The sequence below is a fragment of the Carassius auratus genome, chromosome 14, assembly GCF_003368295.1.
Source record: "Carassius auratus strain Wakin chromosome 14, ASM336829v1, whole genome shotgun sequence".
Classification (NCBI taxonomy): domain Eukaryota; kingdom Metazoa; phylum Chordata; class Actinopteri; order Cypriniformes; family Cyprinidae; genus Carassius; species Carassius auratus.
The window spans coordinates 23,628,045-23,650,952 of record NC_039256.1 but is presented as its reverse complement, the minus strand read 5'-3'; the positions used below and the strand labels follow the sequence as shown (position 1 = coordinate 23,650,952).

The following is a 22,908-nucleotide window of genomic DNA, read 5'->3' as shown; positions in this document are numbered from 1 at the left end:
CACACACACACACACACACACACACACACACACACACACACACACACACACACACACACACACACACACACACATTTGTTTCTGTGAACTGTGGGACTTTCCATAGACTTCTATTACTTTTATTCTGACCAAACAATATTTTCTATCCCCAAATCCAACCCTAACCCTACCCCTTACAGAAAACCTATTTGGATTGTTACGCTTTCAGATAAACATAATTTACTATTTTTTATAATTTATTTCCCTCGGCCTGGCATCCCCACAATGTCAAAAATGTCAAATTTTCTATCCTTGTGAGGACATTTGGTCCACAAAATGTAGCATAAACAAGTACACACACACACACACACACACACACACACACAGGCTTATATTATACACCAATATTATTATTATTATAAAAGATACCTGTGAGCGCACTACACCGATTCACCATTAGAGAGCAGCAAAAACTCATTTTTCCTCTTCCGTCACTCTCAAATTCGAGAAATATTGCACCCAAGTAACTTTGCAAACCATGCACCTACATCACTTATTTTAGGTGCACTGTCGATGACTTTCATTGACTTAAATAGATTTCATTTTCCTGTTCTGACCACACACACAGGCTGTGTCTCAAATCCTAGTGATCCAAGACAACAGTTTGGTGTAATAAGGCGCGTAATGCATTTTTGGACATCAGAGACGCGTTGTGGAGATTTAAGAGTGGCTGAGATTCGATGCTCAAAATGCCGTCTAGATAGGCAGCCTACGAGGATTGAGACACAGCCCTAATGTTGCGCTCTCGCTCTGCTCAATGTGGAAACATGAGCGTCACGGGCGTCGCAGGAGGGGAACAGATCTAATGCAACTCTAGATTCCGGTGTGGTTTCGAAGTGTGACTAATGAAGGAAGGGAAAGGCACAGAAAGCAATCATGTTAACGGTTAAACAGTTTTATATTGACAGTCTATTGTCAAGGGAATTACGATAACCATGTGTGTACACTTTAGAGTATATTATTTAAATAATCCGTTGTATTTTGAGGAATAAAGGAAGATCAGGTACAGCAGAAGAAGATGGACGTAGACGTTACGGAAATGTTAGAAGAATTTATGGGAAGTGCACTTGTTACATGGGTAGGTAGTAAGCAAAAACTATTCAAGTTCAATTGATAATCTTCATTTTGTTCGATAAAAAGTTTTGTTAACTTTAGAAACCAATTCAGAAGTATTCTGGAACTATAAATAATGTTCAGAAAGGATTTTTGAATCAATTCATGTTACTTACAGTTAAATCTGAACGATAACAACTAAAAAATGGTCAAGATTTATGCTCTTCCCTGCTGAAATCTTCACACGCTTAGCTTTGTTTTGGATCAGTCTGATGGACCATGGTTGTAGCTACCTTTGACCAGCTAAAAACAGCTACCAGGCTTTAACACAGAGTTATTTTAAACAGCGAGGGATATATTAAAATATCTAAATGATTTCTTTAGAATTTAGAATCAAAATTAAACTTTTTATTTGATCTGGACATCTGAAAAATATATTGCAAACTTCATGTAGAAAGTAAAGCATTCACAAGAAAGAACAAAAATCTGTTATATTCAGATCTTAGTTTTTCTTCCTAGACAACCTTGATGTGAGCAGGGAATTGTTTTTTTTGTTTTTTTATTATTGTCTGTAAGGTTCTTCTGTTTGAGGGTATTGTCGATAGGGAGGACAATGGATCACTCTCTCAGGAATACTTGGAGGTAAACTCCAACTCCCAGAATGCCATGAGGCGGTACCTGAAGCTTACCAATGGAGTCTACCTCAATGAGGTCATGAGGATCATGTAAGAAAGACTTACAAAGTGAAAGTTGAAAAAATGAAAGACATCTATTTTGCTTTGAGTAATGTACCTTGATTAATAGCTGACGGATGCTTCACTGATGATAGTTCAACAGTGACATTTTTTTTTGTTTTTTTGTGTTCTTTAATCAGTGATCCCATTCCAAAGGTAGAACAAATCTACCACAATGTGGGTGACGACAAGATTCTCAGGGTGCAGAACTTTTCCATCCTCAATCGACACTTGAGATCATACTATCAGGTACCGAAATAAAACATCAGTCAAATCACTATGTGGAAACATAATAAATATCTTTCCACAAATGCAGAATATTGTTTGATGCCCTGATTCAAATAGAAATACTGCCTGTACCTGATGGTAAATATCATGTAAACAGTGTATGAATGAACAACTTAGTAACTCAGTGAACAGTATAATGCCCTTGTAGCGGTGGAACAAGTTAGCCATGTTTGTTTTTTTAGGTCACTGTGGTTTCACTTCTTGTTTCAAATGTCCTAGTTGTGGACATGTTTTTTTATACTACTATTTTCACACAAAGCATGTGGTGATGACAAGGTATTTCATGTGCCGGACATTTTAAAATTAAAATGAGAGCAAAAAGCTTATAGTCATTAGAAAACTGTAGAAAAAAACTCTCATTCATGGCTTTGCTTGACCTTGTATTGCCCTACATTATCTGGAATTTGTACATTTAGTTCTTTAAAATAAAAACAGAGTGTGGTTGCTGACTGCACTGTTGGTTTATCTTTGAGGAAACGTATCTGATTAGTCGTTACACTAAATATAGGCAAGTGATCCATACATTTCTATGAAAGAGAAATCTTACGTGAAATAACCAGTGTTGTTTACTAAACACACAGTATTAAGTAAAACTATAAAAATATATTTTATTAATTTAAATAAAGCTGAAATAAAATGTAAATGTTATACTCTTAACGGGTGGATATAAGTACCTTAAATGTGCATACATCATTAGTACCTAAAATGTAAACATTAGTACTTAAATAGTACATATTTGTACCTTTTGAAAGGGGACCGTCTCAGCTTTTGTACCTTCCTTATTTTTTCTGAGAGTGTAGATAAAAAGCTTAAACTTAAAGCAAAAATCTGAAATGTTGCCTTGGCAGCTGACTGAAGTGAAATAAGTTTAAATACTAAAAGAACTAAAACTGAAATAAAAGTAAATGAAGGCTAAACAGAAATATAGAACAAAAACAGCTTAAAAACTAGAATTAAAAATCAAAAAATTCTATTTATTAGTAAATATTAGAAACAATACTATTAATACTAAAATAACAAATAATTATAAAAAATGTGTACAATAAAATACACCACAGGGCATTTCAAATATCCATATGTGACCATGGGTCACAAATCAAGTCATAAGGGGCAATTTCTTTTGTAAATTGAGATTAATACATCATCTGAAAGCTGAAATAAATAAGCTTTCCATTGATGTATGGTTTGTTAGGATAGGAAGACAATATTTGGCTGAGTTACAACTATTTGAAAATCTGGAATGTGAGTGTGCAAAAAAAAAAAATCTAAATACTGAAGAAAAAGTTGTTAGCAATGCATATTACTAATCAAGAATTAAGTTCTGATATTTTTACAGTAGGAAATTTACAAAATATATTCATGAAACGTGATCTTTACTTAATATCTTAATGATTTTTGGCATAAAAGGAAAATCTGTAACTTTAACCCAGTGTATTGTTGACATGCTACTTATGACTGAATTTGTGCTCAAGGGTTACAAATGTAAATTAGTTAATTACCTTTGTTATTATTTTATTTATTCAAGAAAAAATAAAGGTAACACTTACTATGAAGCCTTTATTTATAATACATTATAAGGGCATTCTTAAAGCATTATAATGAATGCATAATGCATTATAAAAAAACTATATTTTAACTATATTTTATATTTTAATATATTACAATATTTACTTATTTGTGGTTATAGCTTTTAAGAGTATGATTATTTATAACACAATGAACACGTTGCATCCACTTTTACAATGGATTATATTTTTCATATTTCTAATGTATTATAAGTATGATATCTTGCCATTTTTCTGATGCTACTTTACTTAAAGCAGTCAAAGACCACTTATAAGTAGTAATAATAATAATGACAACTTTTTTTTTCTCAAACAGCCATAAGATCAGATAACAGATCAGATGAATGTGTAATATGACACGTTTGCTTTGAACTATTTTTATTGTAATTTCATTTTGATGGTACCCTTTAGACAGCTGTTGATATCTAACTCTGCAACTACATCTCAACTAGCGGTCAGTAGAGCATTAGTACGTCTGCTACCATAATTATATGCTAACACTTTATTTTGATGGTCAACCAACAGATAAACTGACTATAACTGTCTTTGCAAGTATGTCAACTTATTCTACCATACTAGATTCTACCTTTCTTGAGCATACTGATACTCTAATGAGAGTTAGCTGCCATGTAGTGGCAATGTTGCTTATAGTTGATTGAATAAGGGGACCATCAAAATAAAATGTAATCATATAAAACATAGCATTTTTTTCAGTTGGAGTATTATATTGATATGATATTCATCGTGTGATATCAATAATCATACTCTTTAACTTATAACCACAAATACATAAGTATTATGACGTATTATAATAGTTATGATTAATCATGAGTTGATATAACATAAGTTTTTTTATAATGCCTTAAAGAGCCAGTAAGATGAAAATTCTAAGCTTCCTATCACTGTTTATAAGTCCTGTACAATAGGTTTAAATCCATCCAAGGTTAAAAAACATTGTCATTTTGTCAAAATATCATTTTAAAATCAATTCTCAGAGATCACCAAATGGTTCGCACGAAGCTGTTCAAAAGATTTAGTTTCCTTAAACCCCACTTTTCGGTTGCATACTGTGTTCTGATTGGTCAACTAACATAGTCAGTTTTGATTGGTTGTTCCGCACACAACTTCAAGGTAAACTATGCGTTAGCATCTGTTTGGGGTGAAATATGTCTTATTCCTCTCACCGCGAAGCAAACAGTAAAATAAAAAACTTGAATAGTCTCGCTGCTTTTTCTTCTGTGTGGGTGTAATCAAGCCGCGCGCTTCAGTTTGAATCTGAATAGCGTGTTCAGCGCGGGGGCGTGGTCTATGGAGCCAAAAGAGTATCAATAAAGATAAATGCACACACTACATCCACATATGCACACATAGGATTCATACATGCACACACATAATTCATAAATACACACACAGGATACACAAATGCGCACAAAATTCACAAATGCACACACAAAATGTAAAAAGCACAGAAGATTCACAAATGCATACAAAATTCAGAAATGCACACAAAATTCAGAAATACACACACAATTCAGAAATGCAAACAACATTTACAAATGCACTCAAGATTCACAAATGCACAGGACAAGATTCAGAAATGTATTTCTGATGCACACACACATATATCTTGATTTACAAACTGTTTGCGGTCTGTGAACTTCACTGCATTTGTATATGTGAATGTAGTGTGTGCATTTATCTTTATTGAGACTCTTTTGGCTCCATGGTGGTCACATATAACGAAGTGAGACATGAAAAACAGACATAGCGTTGTTTTCATATGGATTTCTTTATCACAGAATATCTGTTAGCAGCACATGTTTAGTTTTAAAGTAGAACATGTCAAGCTTTCTATAGATATCTCTCTCATGTCTCTTCGTTGAGTATTCACGGAGTTACAGTTTGTTTTAATGACATGTTTGTAAATGAAGATCAGCGCAGACAGGCTGCAGACAGCACACATAATGTTACTGATAAGACGCTCGGGAGAAAACAGACACATAAATAAAGTCTAAATAAAGTTGGTAATGAACCCTATTTTATGGCCAAACGCTTTGAGCAGTCATCAGTGAAATGTTGTGAACACAACAAAAGGGATTTGTTGTACTGAATTTTATCCATTGGTTCTTCTGATCTTCATTCTTTGGCAGTGAAAATAAAACAAAACTTGCCTTTACAATTAAAAACAAAAGATTTGAAAACTATAACGACTCGTTTCAGCGATTCAGAGTCGACTCCTTACTTTAGAAGCCAATAACTTTATAAATCGTGTACTTTTTGGTTTAATTAATTTGCACATGGTTTACACTGATGGACAGCTACATCATACACTGTAATACAGGTAATTTTTGATTTCCCATCTGTGTGGCTCTTTAAAGAATATCCTTATAATGTATTATAAATATGGGCTTCATAGAAAGTGTTACCAAAATAAACTTTTACAGCATCAGCAAATTTCACCTACATACACTTACACAAAGTACCACAGTTGTTACTTTTTTGATTTATGTAAATTGTTGGTATCATCTGGAATTTTGTAAATACCACTATATATGAATTTGGTAATCATTAAATACCACATTATATCACTCTACCATGGTACTGCCACAGTACTTTTTCAGAGAGCAAGTTGTTTTTAAAAGCATTAGAAAATTAGCAGTGTAATAACAAGATCATTGGTCATACTGAATGAGATGTCAGTTGCTGCAGATTAATAAGCCTATTTTCTACACTCAAGCTTGTTTTCTTTTGGCCATGACTGCATATGAATAACTTTCTTCTCGCTCTAATGCATGTCCTACTTAAACCTATTACTTGCACACTGTCTGGGATGACAGAACACCAGTGAGGTTGTAATGCTTGTCATTTCTTTCACGTGTGTTGCTCTTTCAGGAGAATCTACAGCAGCTGGTGCTGATGCCGCTACCAAATGTTGCCGTTTTAGGTCGAGATCCCTTGACAGGTGCGGTCCTGTCATTTAAAAAAGGAAGCATTTTCTCTCTGATTATTATTAAATAAACAGAAATTATCAAAAAGTGAATTTTTTTTAATTAAGCCGAGTTGGTGTTATGTTGGTTTCCTTGTCTAAAGAGGGAGCTGTTGCAGAGCTAAGACGACTGCTACTGTTATTGCTAGGCTGTGCAGTACAGGTAACAAAACACTCGAAACACTTTTAATATCTTTAATGGACCGTTACAGTAGTGTAAATTGATTAGAGTCTAATGTTACTAATGTAAAGACATTGATGCTTACAGTGTGTGATTCATTTCTCTCTGTTCTATGACTTATTGTCATCAGTGTGAAAGGAAAGAAACGTTTATTCAGCAGATTCAGTGCTTGGACATTGATACACAAGCAGAGCTTGCACTTTACATACAGGAGGTCAGTGCATATTGAACATATTTTGAATTTCAATCTAAAGCGCATTTGTGTAGTGTGCAAATAACTCCGTGATCTACCCTGCTCCAGGTGACCCAGGACCCAAGCGCAGTGCTTCCTTTGGAGTTTGGAGACATGTGTGGGCTGAATGGAGCCGAGCTGCAGACTCTCTTCTGCTCCATGGCCAAACAGATCCAGAACCTGCTCGGCCAACGAGACACACATTTGGAGGTGAGGGAAGAATTTGTTTTGGCAGTCTGACAACTTCAGGTGCAAGTAGGTGAGGCTAGATATGATTAATTCACAGTTGTGTGTTCAGAAAGGGTGCTCTTCAGCTATGGATGTCTCTGTTTGCTCTTCAGAGGATAGCAGAGCTTTGTCAGGAACAGGAATCATCTACAACCCATTTAACCACGTCAAGCGGGTTTGGAGATGGACCTCCTGAAGGACTGGCTGTGCAGCTGGCAGCCAGTAAAGCTAAACTGCGCCGACTCAAACAGGAACTGTGAGTATATTTGCAAAGAATTTTTAAGGACTGTAAACACCATCGTTCAGTTTTTGGGGTCAGTAATATTTTTTAATTCAGCAAAGACGCAGAAAATCAATCCAAGGTGACAGTAAAAACTTTTATAATGTATTAAAAGATTTGTATTTCAAATGAATGCTATTCTATTTTTAGCATTTTCTTTTCGTTACACCAGTGCCACAGAAAATACACACTTCATCTTTAAAGTGTTTCCACATTAAAATGTTTTAAGGGAGGAAAGAGGCGATCAACTCCTGGATTACAAGCAAGAAATGCAAACTATGGAGGAAGAAATAAAGAAACTACAGAAGGAAGTGAGCACACTATACTGATAACAGACACTGTATAATCATTAATAAATGTTTATGGACACTGGCCAGATTTCACTGACATACGGTCTTATGTTTGGTTTGCTCAGAACCGAGCGTTGCAGGTGGAAGCGCGTGTGAGTCGGGGTCTGAAGGATGAGCTGGACTGTCTGCGTGAGCGTGCAGCCAGAGTAGAGCAACTGCAGGCGGAGCTGAAAAACTGCACACATCGGCTCCGCAGCATGGAGCTGTACCGCACACAGCTGAAGGTAGAGGAGGAGATATACATCAGGCCGAATGGAGTAATGTTTTGTGCTGCTTGTATTCTGGTAAATGATCAGTTGTGAGAAACGTAAGTTGCAAAAAAGAAAACTTAAAGCAAAGGGTTATTTTTAAAGCGATAGGTCACTGAATAAAAAAAATGTTGTCAATTACTCACTCTCATCTTGTTCCAAACCAATAAGACTTACTTTCTTCAGCTGAACACAAAAGGAACCCTGCATGAAGCTGCACCATGCAAAGATGAAGATGTTATTTATGAATACATTAAATAGAGCAACTTAAACTACCATTTATAATGCATTTTAAAATAACAGTTTTCTTTTGTAAAATGTATTAAAATCTCTTTTTTTTGTCAGTCAATACTTCAGTCCTCACTCGCATGATATTTCAGAAATAATTATAATATTCTTATTATTATCAATGTCAAACAAAGATTGTGCTACTTAATATTTGTGCATTTTTTAAATATTCTTTGATATAGAAAGTACAAAAACACCATTAAAAAATATACATTTGTAAAAAACAAATCTTACATATCTAAAATTATTAAATGGTAGTGTATTTTTTGCATTTGTTTTAACAAAGTGGAGTGCTTTCATCTGGAAATAATATTAGATTACTTCATTATTGGATAGTAATGAAATGATCAACTTTGTAGAATAAAAGCTTTAAAAAGTTAATAAAACAATGCATAAGGAGTCCCTGGGTAGCAGCATGAAAGTAAGTCAGGTTTGGGTTTGGAACAGCATGAAAGTTAGTGAATGATTTCTGTAACAGTCATTTTCTCCGGCCCTACAGGAGCAGCAGCAGTACTGTGCCTCGCTGCAAGAGAACAAGGCACTGCTGGATGAGCAGCTGGCTGACGCTCGAGCGCGGTGCACTGCTCTGCGGGAACTGGAGAAGGAAAATCTTCTTCTCAGGCAGAAGCTTGTAGATATGGAGGGTGTAAGAATGACTTTATGAACTTATAGTGTTTTATCGTTACGCTTCCATTTGTGACTGTGGAGCTTAATTTTGATTATGTAAAACTTCAAAAAGCTACTTTACTAAATCTACTAAAATATTGGAAAGTTATATGAAAGAACTGCGTTCTTCTAAAATGTGATGTATATTCATAATGCTTTATGGGTATATAATTATGTTCGTGTAGGAGCGAGATGTTGAGAGACAGAGGGTAGACGAGGTGTTGGAGATGAATATGAGTCTGCAGGTGGATCTCAAGCGTCAGGTTCATTCTGTGGGTGTCAGTCAGAATATGACTCATCAGCGTTTCCTCCAATCAGAGCTAGAGTCACACCAGGACGTTCAGGAGATAAACGTGCCTGAGATTGGTAGGTTTTATGCATGATTTGATATTATGACTGAACTGCCATCGGTAGACGATTGATTTCATGTGTTCATGTATATGTATATCATTCATGTATATGAAAATCAAGCTGTCGTGTTTAGGAACAGACGTTTATGCATACATTTACATTTCACCCTATCACTAACACTCAATCAAGGGATAATTTACACAGAAATTAAAATTGTCAGCGTTCACTAACTCTCATGTCTTTCCAAACCTGTATGTAGGAAAGTACAAAAGGAAAAGATTAGCATTGTTCCGGATGCTCTTTCCCATACAATGAAAATGAAGAGGAATAGACAAGTGCTGAGCTTTTACAAATAACACTTTCATGTTGATTTTTCTTTTTATAGCTTGACAATGTTCATCCTGTCATCATGTAGAAAAGAGAAGCAGAAACATCCTGTCTCGCTTCCCATGAGTTGACAACAGGAATTTCATTTTTGAGTAAACTAATCCTTAAAGGGATAGTTCACCCAGAAATAAAAACAGTGATCATTTACTCACCCTCATGTCATTCCAAACCCAAAAACCTTTGGTTAAAGATTAAGGAGAACACACACACACACACACACACACACACAGACACACACAGTGGGTAAGTGCATAGGTTTACGATTATGGGGTGGTTAAATGCTTGAGAGTAAGTTGTGTCTTAAGTTGCAATGGTCTCAGCAGTTCAGGTGGAGGTTGGCAGCTCATTCTGAGAGGAAGTGGGAGGGTGAAGGTTTTGGAGATCTTTAGCCTTGTTGTAAAGGAACAACAAGGAATAACATGGAGTTAAGTGCACATGTGTCTCACTTACTGTCATTTAGATCTAAAGCCTCTGAGTGAGGAGGTAAACGAGGCTTCCTCGCTGAGGCTTCTGGGAGCTGAAAACGAGAACGCTGAACTGAGGAGACGACTAGAGCTCTTGCAGGCCGAACGAGAGGTCAGTGGATGTGTCGACGTTTTAGACCTCAGGCTACAAATTATATTCAGACTGATTTATGTAAATTCTCAGGTTTCCCATGTTCCTGTCTCTCTTCTAGACTCAGCAGTCCAACCCCCCTGAGATGACTGAAGAGCTCCAGAGACACATGGACCAACTCTCACAAAAGCTTCAAAGCACCCTCAAGGAGGTGAGGCTCTTTAGATGGATTTAAAGACAGTTATTCCAAGCGTTTTGTCTACTGTCATTTTGTCCTCTTCTCAACTCTCTGAATCCGGCCCTGTCATTTCTCTTTCAACTGTTAGATGGAGTGTCTGACGAATGAAAATAGCAGCTTGAAGATAAATCTCGAAGAGCTGAGGACAAAACAGAAACGGAAAGACCTAGAGGAAGAGAGAACAGCCTCTGAGGGAAAAGAAGGGAAAAAGCCAATAATCCCAAGAGGGGAATGCGAGGGAAATGACACGAGAAGAGAGAAACACGATGGAAAAGAAGGCGCAATAAAAGCCCAGAGAGAAGATGGAGAGGGGGGAGAGGGGAGCGTCGTAATCCTCAGCGAGAGAAAAAAGAAGGTTATAGATGAAATGAACACCAAAGAGAGAGGAGAGGCCGAGGGTGAGAAAGAAATTGAAAGGAAGAAAGACATCACAGAAGAGACATCTCAGACATACAGCCCAGAAGCCCACAAGACAGAAGAAGATAAATTCTCCCAGGACACCCTCGCCCTGCATAACCAGCTTCAGCAGGCCCTGGAAGAGGCTGACAGACAGACCACTTTAGCACAGGATTTGCGCTCCAGACTGGCAGAACAGAGTAAGAAGGTCTTGGAGGCCGAGCATAAGCTGGTTTTCCTGGAGGCTGAGAACCAGCGACTGAAGAAGGCAGCAGAGAGCCTCATGGAGGCTAGGAAACAGATAGAGGTAATGAACCATCAAGTTATGACATAGAAAAACCTAATTACTAAATCATTGCACAATCCACACCCTTCAATGTCCAGACAGCGGTCCAGTCGATAATGGCAATGACTCACAAAGTAAGAACGCAAATCTCTGCCACAGGCAATTAAGAAAGACATTCAGTGTGGTTACTAGACGTGTGTAAAACAAGGACTATTTCTCACATTGAGGACTTTTTCCATTTTTACTCATTGAATCATATAGCATAATGGCATGGGATTGCAATTGAATAGATGCCGCCCTTGATTTCCTCAAAGAACGATACATGAATCATCACTATTGTGCCTGGAAGCGCAGCACTGCACTTTGATTTGCTTTGGATAAAAGCGTCTGCTAATAACCACTTAATATGTTTATCTGTCAGGTGCTGCAGGGTGAGTCTATGCAGCAGGAGGAGGAGCTGATGCATCTACGCAGTCAGGTGGAGTTTCAGAAGATGCAGGCCGCAGTGATTGCTCAATTAGAGGGAGAGAGGGCAGCCTTGGAGAGGGAGAGAGAGACACTCAGGGGCACCGTAGACTCGCTCAGGGCTGCCGTGCGCAAGGTGAGGCGGGTTATTTGTTTGGCCTATTGCTGTACTACAAGATATGGATTGCATGACTGGGGAAACTTTGAGATTACTGGTGCCTACATTAAAGTTCTGCTATAATAATGAGTGGATATCAAAAACACAATGGGAAGAGAATCAGCATAGGTAACGGTGATAGATGATAATTGGGCTTTAAAGTGGTTTACAGAAAAATGAAAGTTAATTTACTCACCCTGGAGACTTAATTTACTCACATTGCCCAAAATCATGCTTTCGGTTGTGGAAAGCAAAGGAAAAACATACAGTTAAACTGAATAACAATTAAGGTTGTCAATACCTCCAAAAGTAAAAAAAGAAAACTTAAAGCAAAGGGTTATTTTTAAAGCGATAGGTCACTGAATAATAATAAAAAAACCTGTCAATGACTCACTCTCATCTTGTTCCAAACCAATAAGACTTTTAAAACACCATAAAAGTAGTTCATATTAGTCCATATGAGCCATATTGTATGGATTTGTGTGGGGAACATTACAAAACCTTACAAATTTCCTCTTTTAATTCTCATTTGCATATTCAAACTTCGAGAATCAAGAGGCCTCATGCCATGTCAGTAATGCCATTGGCTCTTGCATGTCTCATGACTGAACATGACATGCCAGCTTTAAATATGTAGATTTGTGAGTCATGCTGAATGATATTCAGCGCAAAATCATTTAAATTACAAATTAAATCCATATACGAAGCTATAATATAGTTTCAAAAGCCTTTCAATTATGCATACCAGTCATATAGACCACTTTTTTGTCAGTAAGAGTTTTGCTTTGACAGAAATTAATACTTTTATTCAGCGAGGAGGCATTAAATTGATCTGAAGTGACAGTAAAGGCTTTTCTTTAACTTTGACACTCCACTCTGCATTTACTTCTGTTGTATAGAATTGAGCTATGTAAAAATCTCCTCGTATATTACAAGGGGCATTAACAGCATAGAGAGATTCAAGCATAGAGATTCAGTTGTCATTTTAGGTCAACTGTTCCTTCAAATCTGAAGAAAAGTGGGTGCTTTTCTATTTGTTGACTGAACTAAGCAAACTTATTTTTTCATAGGGTGATCAATTAGAGCTGACCAACCAAAACCTTAAGGCAGACCTTGAAAGACTGGGACGGACCTTAGAGTCTTCCAGGCGGCATGAAGAAGAGCTAAACGCTGAACTGCAAGAGTCTGGCGTGGAGGTGGAGTCTCTGACTCGAGGGCGGGAAGAAGCGCTGCTTGAAGTCATGCGACTGGAGCAGGAGAAGGAGGCATGTCAGGCAGAGCTGGACAGTCAACGGCGTGAGCTACGACAAAGAGAACGAGAAATGGCCAGACTTAGACAGCAGCTGGAAAGCACAACATCTGCCCTAGAGCATGGCAACCAAAGAGCCTGCAGCCTAGAGGCACATAACAGGTACAGACATGAGAACAGCACTTATTGAAGTATGTCACCAAAAAAATAATAGTTCCATTATTTACTCACTTTCATGTAGTTCAAAGTGAATAATATGATGATTTTTACACACACACACACATACATACACACACACACACACACATACACATATATATATATATACATATATATATATATATATATATATATATATATATATATATACACACACACACACACACTACTGCTCAAAAGTTACAAATTTGATAAGAAATCAAAACCTTTATTAGCAAGAATTTGATCAAACATGACAGTAAAAACTTTTACACTGGTACAAGAAAATTATATTTCAAGTAAATGTTCTAATTTGAACATATTTATTGTGCACCAAATCAGCATATTAGAATAATTTCTGAAGGATTATGTGACAGCAGACTGCTGCTGAAAATATAGCTTTTCCTTTACAAGAATAAATTGCATTTTGAAATAGGAAACAGCTCACAATATTAAAAAATGTAACTGTATTTTTAAACAAATAAATGCAGCAATGGTTAGCATGTGAAATTAATTGGAAAAATCTTACCAATGTAACTTTTTTCGATGAATGTCGTGTCTTCTTGTTCTACCAAGCTCCAAAAATGACCAAACACCATGAATGTCGGCATGTGCTTTATATTTCTTTTGACCCAAGGTCAAGTAGTTATTCATTACTGATAATCTTCCACTGCAGCTTTCATATCTCTAAAAGCATTGGTTCTTATCTGTGTGTTGCTCACAAAACTTGGAATATAGCACACGAGTTGTCTTGACCACCTTTACGATACTTTTATAATGCCTTTTTGGTGTTTTTGGAAAAACAGAAGGATATGAATAATAAATAGATTTTCATTTTGTGAACTATTTAATTTATTTCACATGGAACCCTTTGTCAATGTCCTTATTTCTGATCTTATGAAATAAATAGCATGGCAGAAGAATATTATGTATATCACTCAGTACGTCTGTCATCTGCCCACAGACGCATGTGTCAGGAGATTTCAGCGCTCAAAGAGACGTGTGCCCAGTTCGATGAGCTACAGAAGGAGAATCTGCAGCTCGGTACACTCCACACTGAGAGCAAGGTCCAGATTGACTCCCTAACAAAGGTCTGTGCAGCATTCAAGCGTTTGTTTGTGAGATCTGAATGATAAAAGCAATTACTATAGTGCTTCAGTGCACCATATTTCTACAATTATGTTTGCCTGAGGTCCCACTGAGCTGAGGTCTTGCAAAATGGGCTCCTTTGAATATTTCCTTTCAACTAGATAATTGTTTTCTAGCTGCTTTTTTATCTGAAAATCCTCAGCGCAATTAGATTTCCCCTCCTTGGACAACTGTGCTGAAAATGCATTTTTGTGAGATTAATGAAAGCGGTTATTGCTCAGGTTTTCCTAAAGAGGCACGTGGTTGGTTCTGGATAAAGCTGGTAAGGTACAGCAATTGTCTAACTTTAATATCCCACTCACAAACCAGGATCTGGCTAATGAGAGCGCCCATTCCCGAGAGTTATCCAATCAAATCGCGCAGCTGAACAGAACTCTTGAAGAGTTGCAGACAAAGCTTGATGTGGCAGCTACACAACAGCAACGATCATCTCCAGAGGTTGCTTTTTCTCCTCCTGACTCACACACACAGAAAATCGAGGGTTGTGAATCAAACAGACAGTCTCCACTGCTGTCAGGAAGCCCCCATGAGGCCACTGTCAGTACTGTAGATAAGGCTAACCACAACAAGAGCCTGGGGCCTACAGACTGTATCTATGCAGCAGAAGACTCTGAAAACACAAGGAACAAACAACCACACACAACAGCAGAGACTGGCACTGGCAGCCAGCAGGCGTTGAGTCAAAGACTGATAAATACGGAAAGGGAGGTGAGATAAAATGCAAAACACACTGAAATGTCATTACGTTTCGGGCCCCGCAAGGCTACTACACGTATGTTTTTATTTAAACATCATTAACGCCGTCCAGGGATTCTAATTACATTCTAAATGAATGGATATCAACTTGTATGCTGAACTCGATGCCTCTGGTTGTATCCCAGAATGCAGTGCTGCAGCGAGAGCGGGAGGTGTTGCTGTCTCAGCTGACTCGGTCTCAGTCAGCCTGTACTCAGCTCAGAGAGCAGCTGGATAACCTCCAGCGCCACTCTTTCTCGCTGCAAGAGAACTGTGCTAAATTACAGGCCCTCAACACCAAACTACAGGTGAGTGCTTGATTGAGTGTGGGTTGCTGGTTTCTAAATGGACCCTTGATGCTGAAATAAAGCCTGGGGTATTTTAGAAACTGACATTCGTTTAAATCAATATCAGTTTTTACAGTGGGCGGACACTAACAGTTTTCAATCATACAGTTGATGAAGCATAAAACTACACCACTTTAAATTATACAGGCTTTTCATGAACTGGATATTTCCACCCCAGCGACTACACTCTGTTTTCTTGTGCCCTCTTTCCTCGCACTTAGGTGGAACAGGCGTCTCTGAGCGCCGAACATGTGGCGTTGTTGGCACGTCGCAGTGAGAGCGAGCTGCGCTGTGCGGCTCTGGAGGCGGAATCAAGGGTGTGGCTCAAGGAGAAGGAGGAGTCAGTGATGCGTCTGGAGGCTGTGAGGCGGGATCATGAGAGATTGACAGCTCTGCAACAGAGACAGGAGGCGGAGTTAGAAGAGTTGTTGGTCAAACACAGTCAACTGAAAAGCAGCAGTCGCAGTCTAGAAGCTCAATATAAAGACACTGAGGCCAGGTACACTGCCTTAGACAAGTTACATTTATTGAATTCATTAAATTAATAACCATGTATTTATTTGAAAGTAAATTCATTCATAATCATTTGATTAATAAATAATAATTGTATGTTATTCACATAAAAGGTCCAAGAGAAAAGAGAGGTTATTTAATTTGTAATTATTTAAAAAATTATAATTTTTCCACCCTTTAGTGGTCTTAGTAGAAAAATGTAAGGTTATTTTATTTATTAATATTTTTAATAAATAAATTAAAATTAATATAATAATAATACTATTAGATAATATATAATTTTTTAGGTTATTTCATATATTGTTTTAAGTAAATCTGTGATATGTCAAAATAAATCAAAATATGAATAAACAAGGTTGTTAACATGACTTGTACTTCAGTAAAAAAAAAAAAAAAAATTATTAAGTTTCAAAAAAGTATTGGTTTCAAAAAAGTATTTCTAATTCTATGTGATCTATTTGTTTTCTTTTTTCTTTTAATAAAAAAAAACACTTGACCCTCTATCTCCTGCACAAAAAAAGAAAACTAGCTTTTCCTATTCTATTTCTTCTATACTGTTTTCTTTGTTTCGTAAAAAAAACCCCCAGCTTTTTCTATTCTATATACTTGTGTGTGTGTGTGTGTGTGTGTACACACATATACATATATACACACACATATATATATATATATATATATATATATATATATATATACACACACACATACATACACACACACACACACACACACACACATACATATGGATTCAATTATCTTGATTTATAATTTATCAAAATGTCTTTGATTTTAATCTTGTAAAATGTTGTAAATACTGTGCTTGTCTAGATATAAGGAGCTGTTGGAGAAGAAAGCACAGCTGGAGGAAGCAGAGGAATCGATACGTGTGGAGAGACAGAAAATGGAGAAAGTGACACAAGGGCAGGTGGAAAGCGTGAAGGAGCTGGAGAGACTGAAAATGGACAATGAAAGGTGAGAGAAATTTGTAATTGACTTGAAGTTACAGTTGAGCAGATTCATAGGAAAGAGAGCGGAAGTGATGATACCACCCACCCACTGTGGTGACGGTAAGCCCAACCAAACTCTCCCCACAACATGAGTCATTTCATAGCCAGTTTGCAACAGTTGTTGCTATGATGTGACAGCCCATGAAAATATTTGTAATGCCGGTTGCTTTGGTGAACAAGATAAAAGAAAAATATCTACATATATCCCAGCAGGAGGAAGTTTACTTGTATTCAGTATGCTCAGTTTAGTGTAGGTGACTGTGTTTATATAGATTAGTGTTTTGATCACTTGTCTAGACGCATGGACTGATAGTTGACAAAAACATGTCTAGGTTTAACCTCAGAATCAAGATAAATATTGAGCATGAACATGAAAACGGAAATGAAAGACTAAATTAGATGTACTTTGAATTATTTACACTTGTATATAAAAATATAATCACAAATTAAAAATTAATAAAAATTTAATCAAGCCTTTTTAAAACCTTATTTGTTTTGGGAGTAAAATGTGACTTTCATGAGATGTGTAGTTTAGTGTGATTCTCCTGTTTAATGTGTAGATATCAGAACCTGCAGAAGGAGTGGGTCCAGGTGCAGTCCGAGCTGCTGGCTCAGAGTTCAGTTCTGCGGGCAGAGTTGAGTACGGCTCAGCTTGAGCGGACCAGACTGGAGGGAGAACTCAGCGCTCTTAAAGAACACAACCAACAGCTGGATCTCAACAGCGTCCGTCTCAGCAGCCAAAACCAGGTCTGAGCACAATGCACATTATGACAGTTCTGTGTGAATAATATATACAGTACATTTTATATATTTTTTTTTGGTTTTAAATCAGTACTTTCAAACAGCAAGGACAGTTTTTTATTAAACAATTATATTTCATTAAATGTATTGTTAAAAGTCTGTTACAAGAAGTTGCTGATTCAAATAAATACTGTTATTTTAACTTTCCATTGCTGAAGAAAATAACAGTTTCCACAAAAATGTTTAGGAGCACAACCATTTCTCATATATATATATATATATACACATACAGTGGGTACCGAAAGTATTCAGACCCCCTTAAATTTTTCACTCTCTGTTATATTACAGCCATTTGCTAAAATCATTTAAGTTCATTTTTTTTCCTCATTAATGTACACACAGCACCCCATATTGACAGAAAAACACAGAATTGTTGACATTTTTGCACATTCATTAAAAAAGAAAAAATGAAAAATCTCATGGTCCCAAGTATTCAGACCCTTTGCTCAATATGAGTCTTTTTGGGAAAGATGCAACAAGTTTTCACACCTGGATTTGGGGATCCTCTGCCATTCCTCCTTGCAGATCCTCTCCAGTTCTGTTAGGTTGGATGGTAAACGTTGGTGGACAGTCATTTTCAGGTCTCTCGAGATGCTCAATTGGGTTTAGGTCAGGGCTCTGGCTGGGCCATTCAAGAACAGTCACTCCGTTATTTTAGCTGTGTGCTTAGGGTCATTGTCTTGTTGGAAGGTGAACCTTCGGACCAGTCTGAGGTTCTGAGCGCTCTGGAGAAGGTTTTCGTCCAGGATATCCCTGTACTTGGCTGCATTCATCTTTCCCTCGATTGCAACCAGTCGTCCTGTCCCTGCAGCTGAAAAACACCCCCACAGCATGATGCTGCCACCACCATGCTTCACTGTTGGGACTGTATTAGACAAGTGATGAGCAGTGTTTGGTTTTCTCAACACACACATACCGCTTAAAATTAAGGCTAAAAAGTTCTATCTTGGTCTCATCAGACCAGAGAATCCTTCAGGTGTTTTTTTAGCAAACTCCATGGGAGCTTTCATGTGCCTTGCACTGAGGAGAGGCTTCCGTTGTGCCACTCTGCCATAAAGCCCTGACTGGTGGAGGGCTGCAGTGATGGTTGACCTTGTACAACTTTCTCCCACCTCCCGACTGCATCTCTGGAGCTCAGCCACAGTCATCTTTGGGTTCTTCTTTACCTCTCTCTCCCCCAATAGCTCAGTTTGGCCGGATGGACAGCTCTAGGAAGGGTTCTGGTCGTCCCAAACATCTTCCATTTAAGGATTATTGAGGCCACTGTGCTCTTAGGAACCTTAAGTTCAGCAGAAATGTTTTTGTAACCTTGGCCAGATCTGTGCCTTGCCACAATTCTGTCTCTGAGCTCTTCAGGCAGTTCCTTTGACCTCATGATTCTCATTTGCTCTGACGTACTGTGATCTGTAAGGTCTTTTATAGACAGGTGTGTGGCTTTCCTGATCAAGTCCAGTCAGTATAATCAAACACAGCTGGACTGGTGTAGAACCATCTCAAAGATGATCAGAAGAAAGCACCTGAGTTAAATATATGAGTGTCACAGCAAAGGGTCTGAATACTTAGGACCATGTGATATTTCAGTTTTCCTTTTTTAATAATTGTGCAAAAATGTCAACAATTCTGTGTTTTTCTGTCAATATGGGGTGCTGTGTGTACATTAATGAGGAAAAAAAATGTGCTTAAATGATTTTAGCAAATGGCTGCAATATAACAGAGAGTGAAAAATGTAATGAATACTTGAATTGGGCCTGAATACTTTCCGTACCCACTGTATAAATATATATATATATATATATATATATATATATATATATATTTGTGCTGTCAAACAATTAATCGCAATTAATCACACCCATAATTACATGTGTGTACTGTGTATATTTATTATCCATATATAAAAACACACAGTGTATATTTTGAAAATATTTACATCATACATTAATACTTATTATATAAATATATTTAATATGAAAATAACATTTACTGAAATGTATTCATGTACACACAAATTATGTAAACAAAAACTTTAATTTTTTATATATAATTTAATGTGTATCAGTATAATCAGTTTTATGTGTATCATTTGTAAAAAAAAAAATAAAAAAAAATAATTTTTTTTAAATTATTTATAGGTTTACATTCTGTACTCTTATTATGCAATTCATTATATTGAAAGTCTGAGATTAATCACAGTATCTAAAAAAAAGTTTAACAATAAAAATGTTATATGTATAGTATAATTTTGCCCTAGTATTGATATGTTTTCTATAGCTCTTAACCCAGTTGAAGGCAAACATGGAGGAGGAGAACCGGCATCTAGTAGAGCAGAACCAGAATCTGGCCAAAGATAACAAGGCCCTTCTGGAGAGCAGGCTGGAGAGCCGAGACCAGCACCACAACCAGCAGAGAGAGTACCTGTAAGAACAAACACACATCACTTTTATCCACAAGCACCATGTAGAACCACCTGCATCAGTCTCCCATCTGTCCATCTCTCTCCACCTCAGTGACAAGCTCAACGAGCTGCGCAGGGAGAAGCAGAAGCTGGTGGAGAAGATAATGGATCAGTATCGTGTTTTGGAGCCGGGTCTGGCTGGCATGAGTCCACTCAAACAACCAAAGTTAGTGAGGCTTTAACATCTGTCTCTAGCTCTTTTTCATCTTGACATTCTGCCATTTTTCTCTTTTACCTTTTTTTTGACTGGTCTGAATTTTGCTGGCGGCCTTTCAATCACCTATAAACTCTCTTGTGGCTTCAGGAAATCAAACTGGATCGCAGACCGCATGAAGAAGCTGATAAAACCTAAAGGTGGAAGCAAAGAAAGCCGCGCTCAGTTTATTGCTGCTGGCAGTATAGAGAACCTCGCGGATGCTGTAGACGGTGCTCCCGTCTCTTCAGCCCCAGCGCCTGGTGAGACTGCAGAGCTGTATGGCTGGTGTAATAACATTAGATGTATTGTACCACAGAGCGTAAGAGAGTGCCAGTAAGTTAAGACTGCAGGGTTCCCTGGACTCTGTAAAACACAAAAAGGTCCCCAAAAGCCCATAACAATGAATGATGCTGTTACCCTACCACATTATGCGATTCCCATGGATCACAACCAGACATAGTAATTCTGTGTTTATGTGAAGGAGCAAAGGAATGGAATTTGCAGATCAAATGAATATTGCACAGAGTGTATACAGCATTGAGATTTATGTTAATATGAATACCAACAGTAACAGTGTAATAGTACTTATATGTATTGCATTTTCTGTGTATATGGTAGAAACATATAACAAGCCATTGACTTTGAACTAATAAGGGGATATGTAATTTTTTCTTCCATATAAATTTTTTCTTTGCTTTGTCGGTCTCATAAAAAAATACGTTTTTTTTATTCTCTATTTATTTTTAAATATATTATCAGCATAAATTAAAGGCAAAGACAGCACAACAAATATTAACAAGATATTTTATTTCTTGTTTTTTGTAATCGTTAATATATTACATATATTATTTTATAAGTTTAAGGAGAATAAGTAGAATTTGGGGGGATAATGTGTTTAATAATATTGAAAATAATGTCACAGTGTAAAAAACCTTAATTGTCAGGTTTGTGAGATTCGTTCATAAAGATCTTTACCTCACCAGAAAGAGAATAAAAATGTCTTTGACCAAGTACGCTCTTCACTGTTTCACCCCTCTCAGGTCATGAGAAGGATCCCATCAGTGCTCCAGTGTCCCCAAGTATACTAAGGAGAATCTCATCTCAGGCTGAAGACGATCACCCCAAAGCTAATCTGCGGACGGGTCGGCGTAAGCTGGGATCCCGGCATGGCTGGGCTCTCGGCAGGGGCAGGGGAGGACTTTCCCAGTCCTTCAGCCCAGGAGACAAGCATGTGAAACCTCACATCCATCTGCGCTCTTCCCAAACTGGCTCCGCGGCCCTCTGGGAACATGACGGCAGCCCTACACCCAGCCAGGACAGCCCTAGTGAGGAGGGCAGAGGTAAGAAGGCTAAAAATATAAGCAAGATGGGTAGAAGAAAATGAAATTTGCTTAAGGTTGTAAAATAACATGCATTCTATTGTTTTGTGTTGAGTATAATACCTGTATGTGTGTTTTAGTTGATAGTGAGGAGAACATCTCACCTGCACACTCAGATGTCAGCCGTGTGTCATCTGGAGCTGAAGGTCAGTCTACTGTACAGCAGTGCTTTTTAACTGGTGGATTTTTTGTTTGTGACGTCTTATAAAGTGTCACGTTACAATTTTTTGCCACCAATACAACTGTCAACTGGTAGAAGCTAGACAAAGGTTATTGCCAAAATACTGACATGCTCTTATGATAATAACTGATCAAACTACAGAAGGTAAAAGAAAAGAAAATCCAGAAATTACATATAGGTCCGTTTGTTTTTCAAAACTATGTTATGTCTATCTATCAATCCTTTTCCATTCGGTCTGTCATATTAATACATCTGAATATATTATGGAGCTAATTAATATTTTCATTGAAAAAAAAAAAAAGTGCATTTCAAGAATGTTTTGTTGGCTTTAAATTAGGCTCAGTAATTAGCCACTCGATAATAAGCAAGACCAGTTCATTTCAGTTTAATTACTGAATATGCCTTGATTTTTTTTTTTTTGAGAATGCCCAAAAACATTAACAATATCTTTGTCTCTCTCCTTTAGATTTTCACTCCAGTCTCCAGGACACAGAAAACAAACAAGCATAAAGCAATCACAGTTTGTTAATGATCATCGAACTAATTTTATCCCTTGGTTTTTAAACAATTTTACATACAAAACCTCCGTAAGGCATATAGAAAACACTTATTATATGTAATGGTCCAATACATTTATTGAGGGAAAACAAATAAATGGATTTATAACACATATGTTAAGTGCATCCATCATTAATACACTCCATACATTTATAGACATGAGACTT

The 22,908-nt window shown here is 37.2% G+C and overlaps 1 protein-coding gene across 2 annotated transcripts; it reads left to right on the top strand.

Moving 5' to 3' along the window:
• Positions 1–835: 835 nt before the first annotated feature.
• Positions 836–22,853, top strand: LOC113114070 (girdin-like). 2 transcript variants are annotated; one of them, XM_026280795.1, is made up of 29 exons: positions 836–1,117; positions 1,698–1,817; positions 1,967–2,075; positions 6,572–6,641; positions 6,770–6,828; positions 6,977–7,060; positions 7,148–7,288; positions 7,420–7,562; positions 7,816–7,897; positions 8,002–8,160; positions 8,972–9,118; positions 9,324–9,504; positions 10,337–10,452; positions 10,553–10,642; positions 10,758–11,372; positions 11,773–11,952; positions 13,044–13,384; positions 14,385–14,511; positions 14,879–15,277; positions 15,451–15,612; positions 15,873–16,150; positions 16,993–17,136; positions 17,732–17,918; positions 20,244–20,389; positions 20,480–20,593; positions 20,732–20,883; positions 21,664–21,963; positions 22,083–22,148; positions 22,650–22,853. In XM_026280795.1, exons 2-29 carry the CDS (start codon positions 1,759–1,761, stop codon positions 22,691–22,693), a joined length of 4,695 nt encoding a protein of 1,564 aa, XP_026136580.1. In that variant the 5' UTR covers positions 836–1,117; positions 1,698–1,758; the 3' UTR covers positions 22,694–22,853. The 2 variants fall into 2 exon arrangements, with proteins under 2 accessions (XP_026136580.1, XP_026136579.1); XM_026280794.1 differs by having other exon boundaries at positions 1,669–1,817.
• Positions 22,854–22,908: the final 55 nt, after the last annotated feature.

Bases quoted from the DNA above. Each gene is read 5' to 3' on its own strand.
- LOC113114070 (XM_026280794.1), top strand. From the start codon at position 1,058: ATGGACGTAGACGTTACGGAAATGTTAGAAGAATTTATGGGAAGTGCA. The intron at 6,642-6,769 runs GTGCGGTCCTGT...CCTTGTCTAAAG, and splicing joins AGGTCGAGATCCCTTGACAG to AGGGAGCTGTTGCAGAGCTA. The intron at 6,829-6,976 runs GTAACAAAACAC...TATTGTCATCAG, and splicing joins TGCTAGGCTGTGCAGTACAG to TGTGAAAGGAAAGAAACGTT.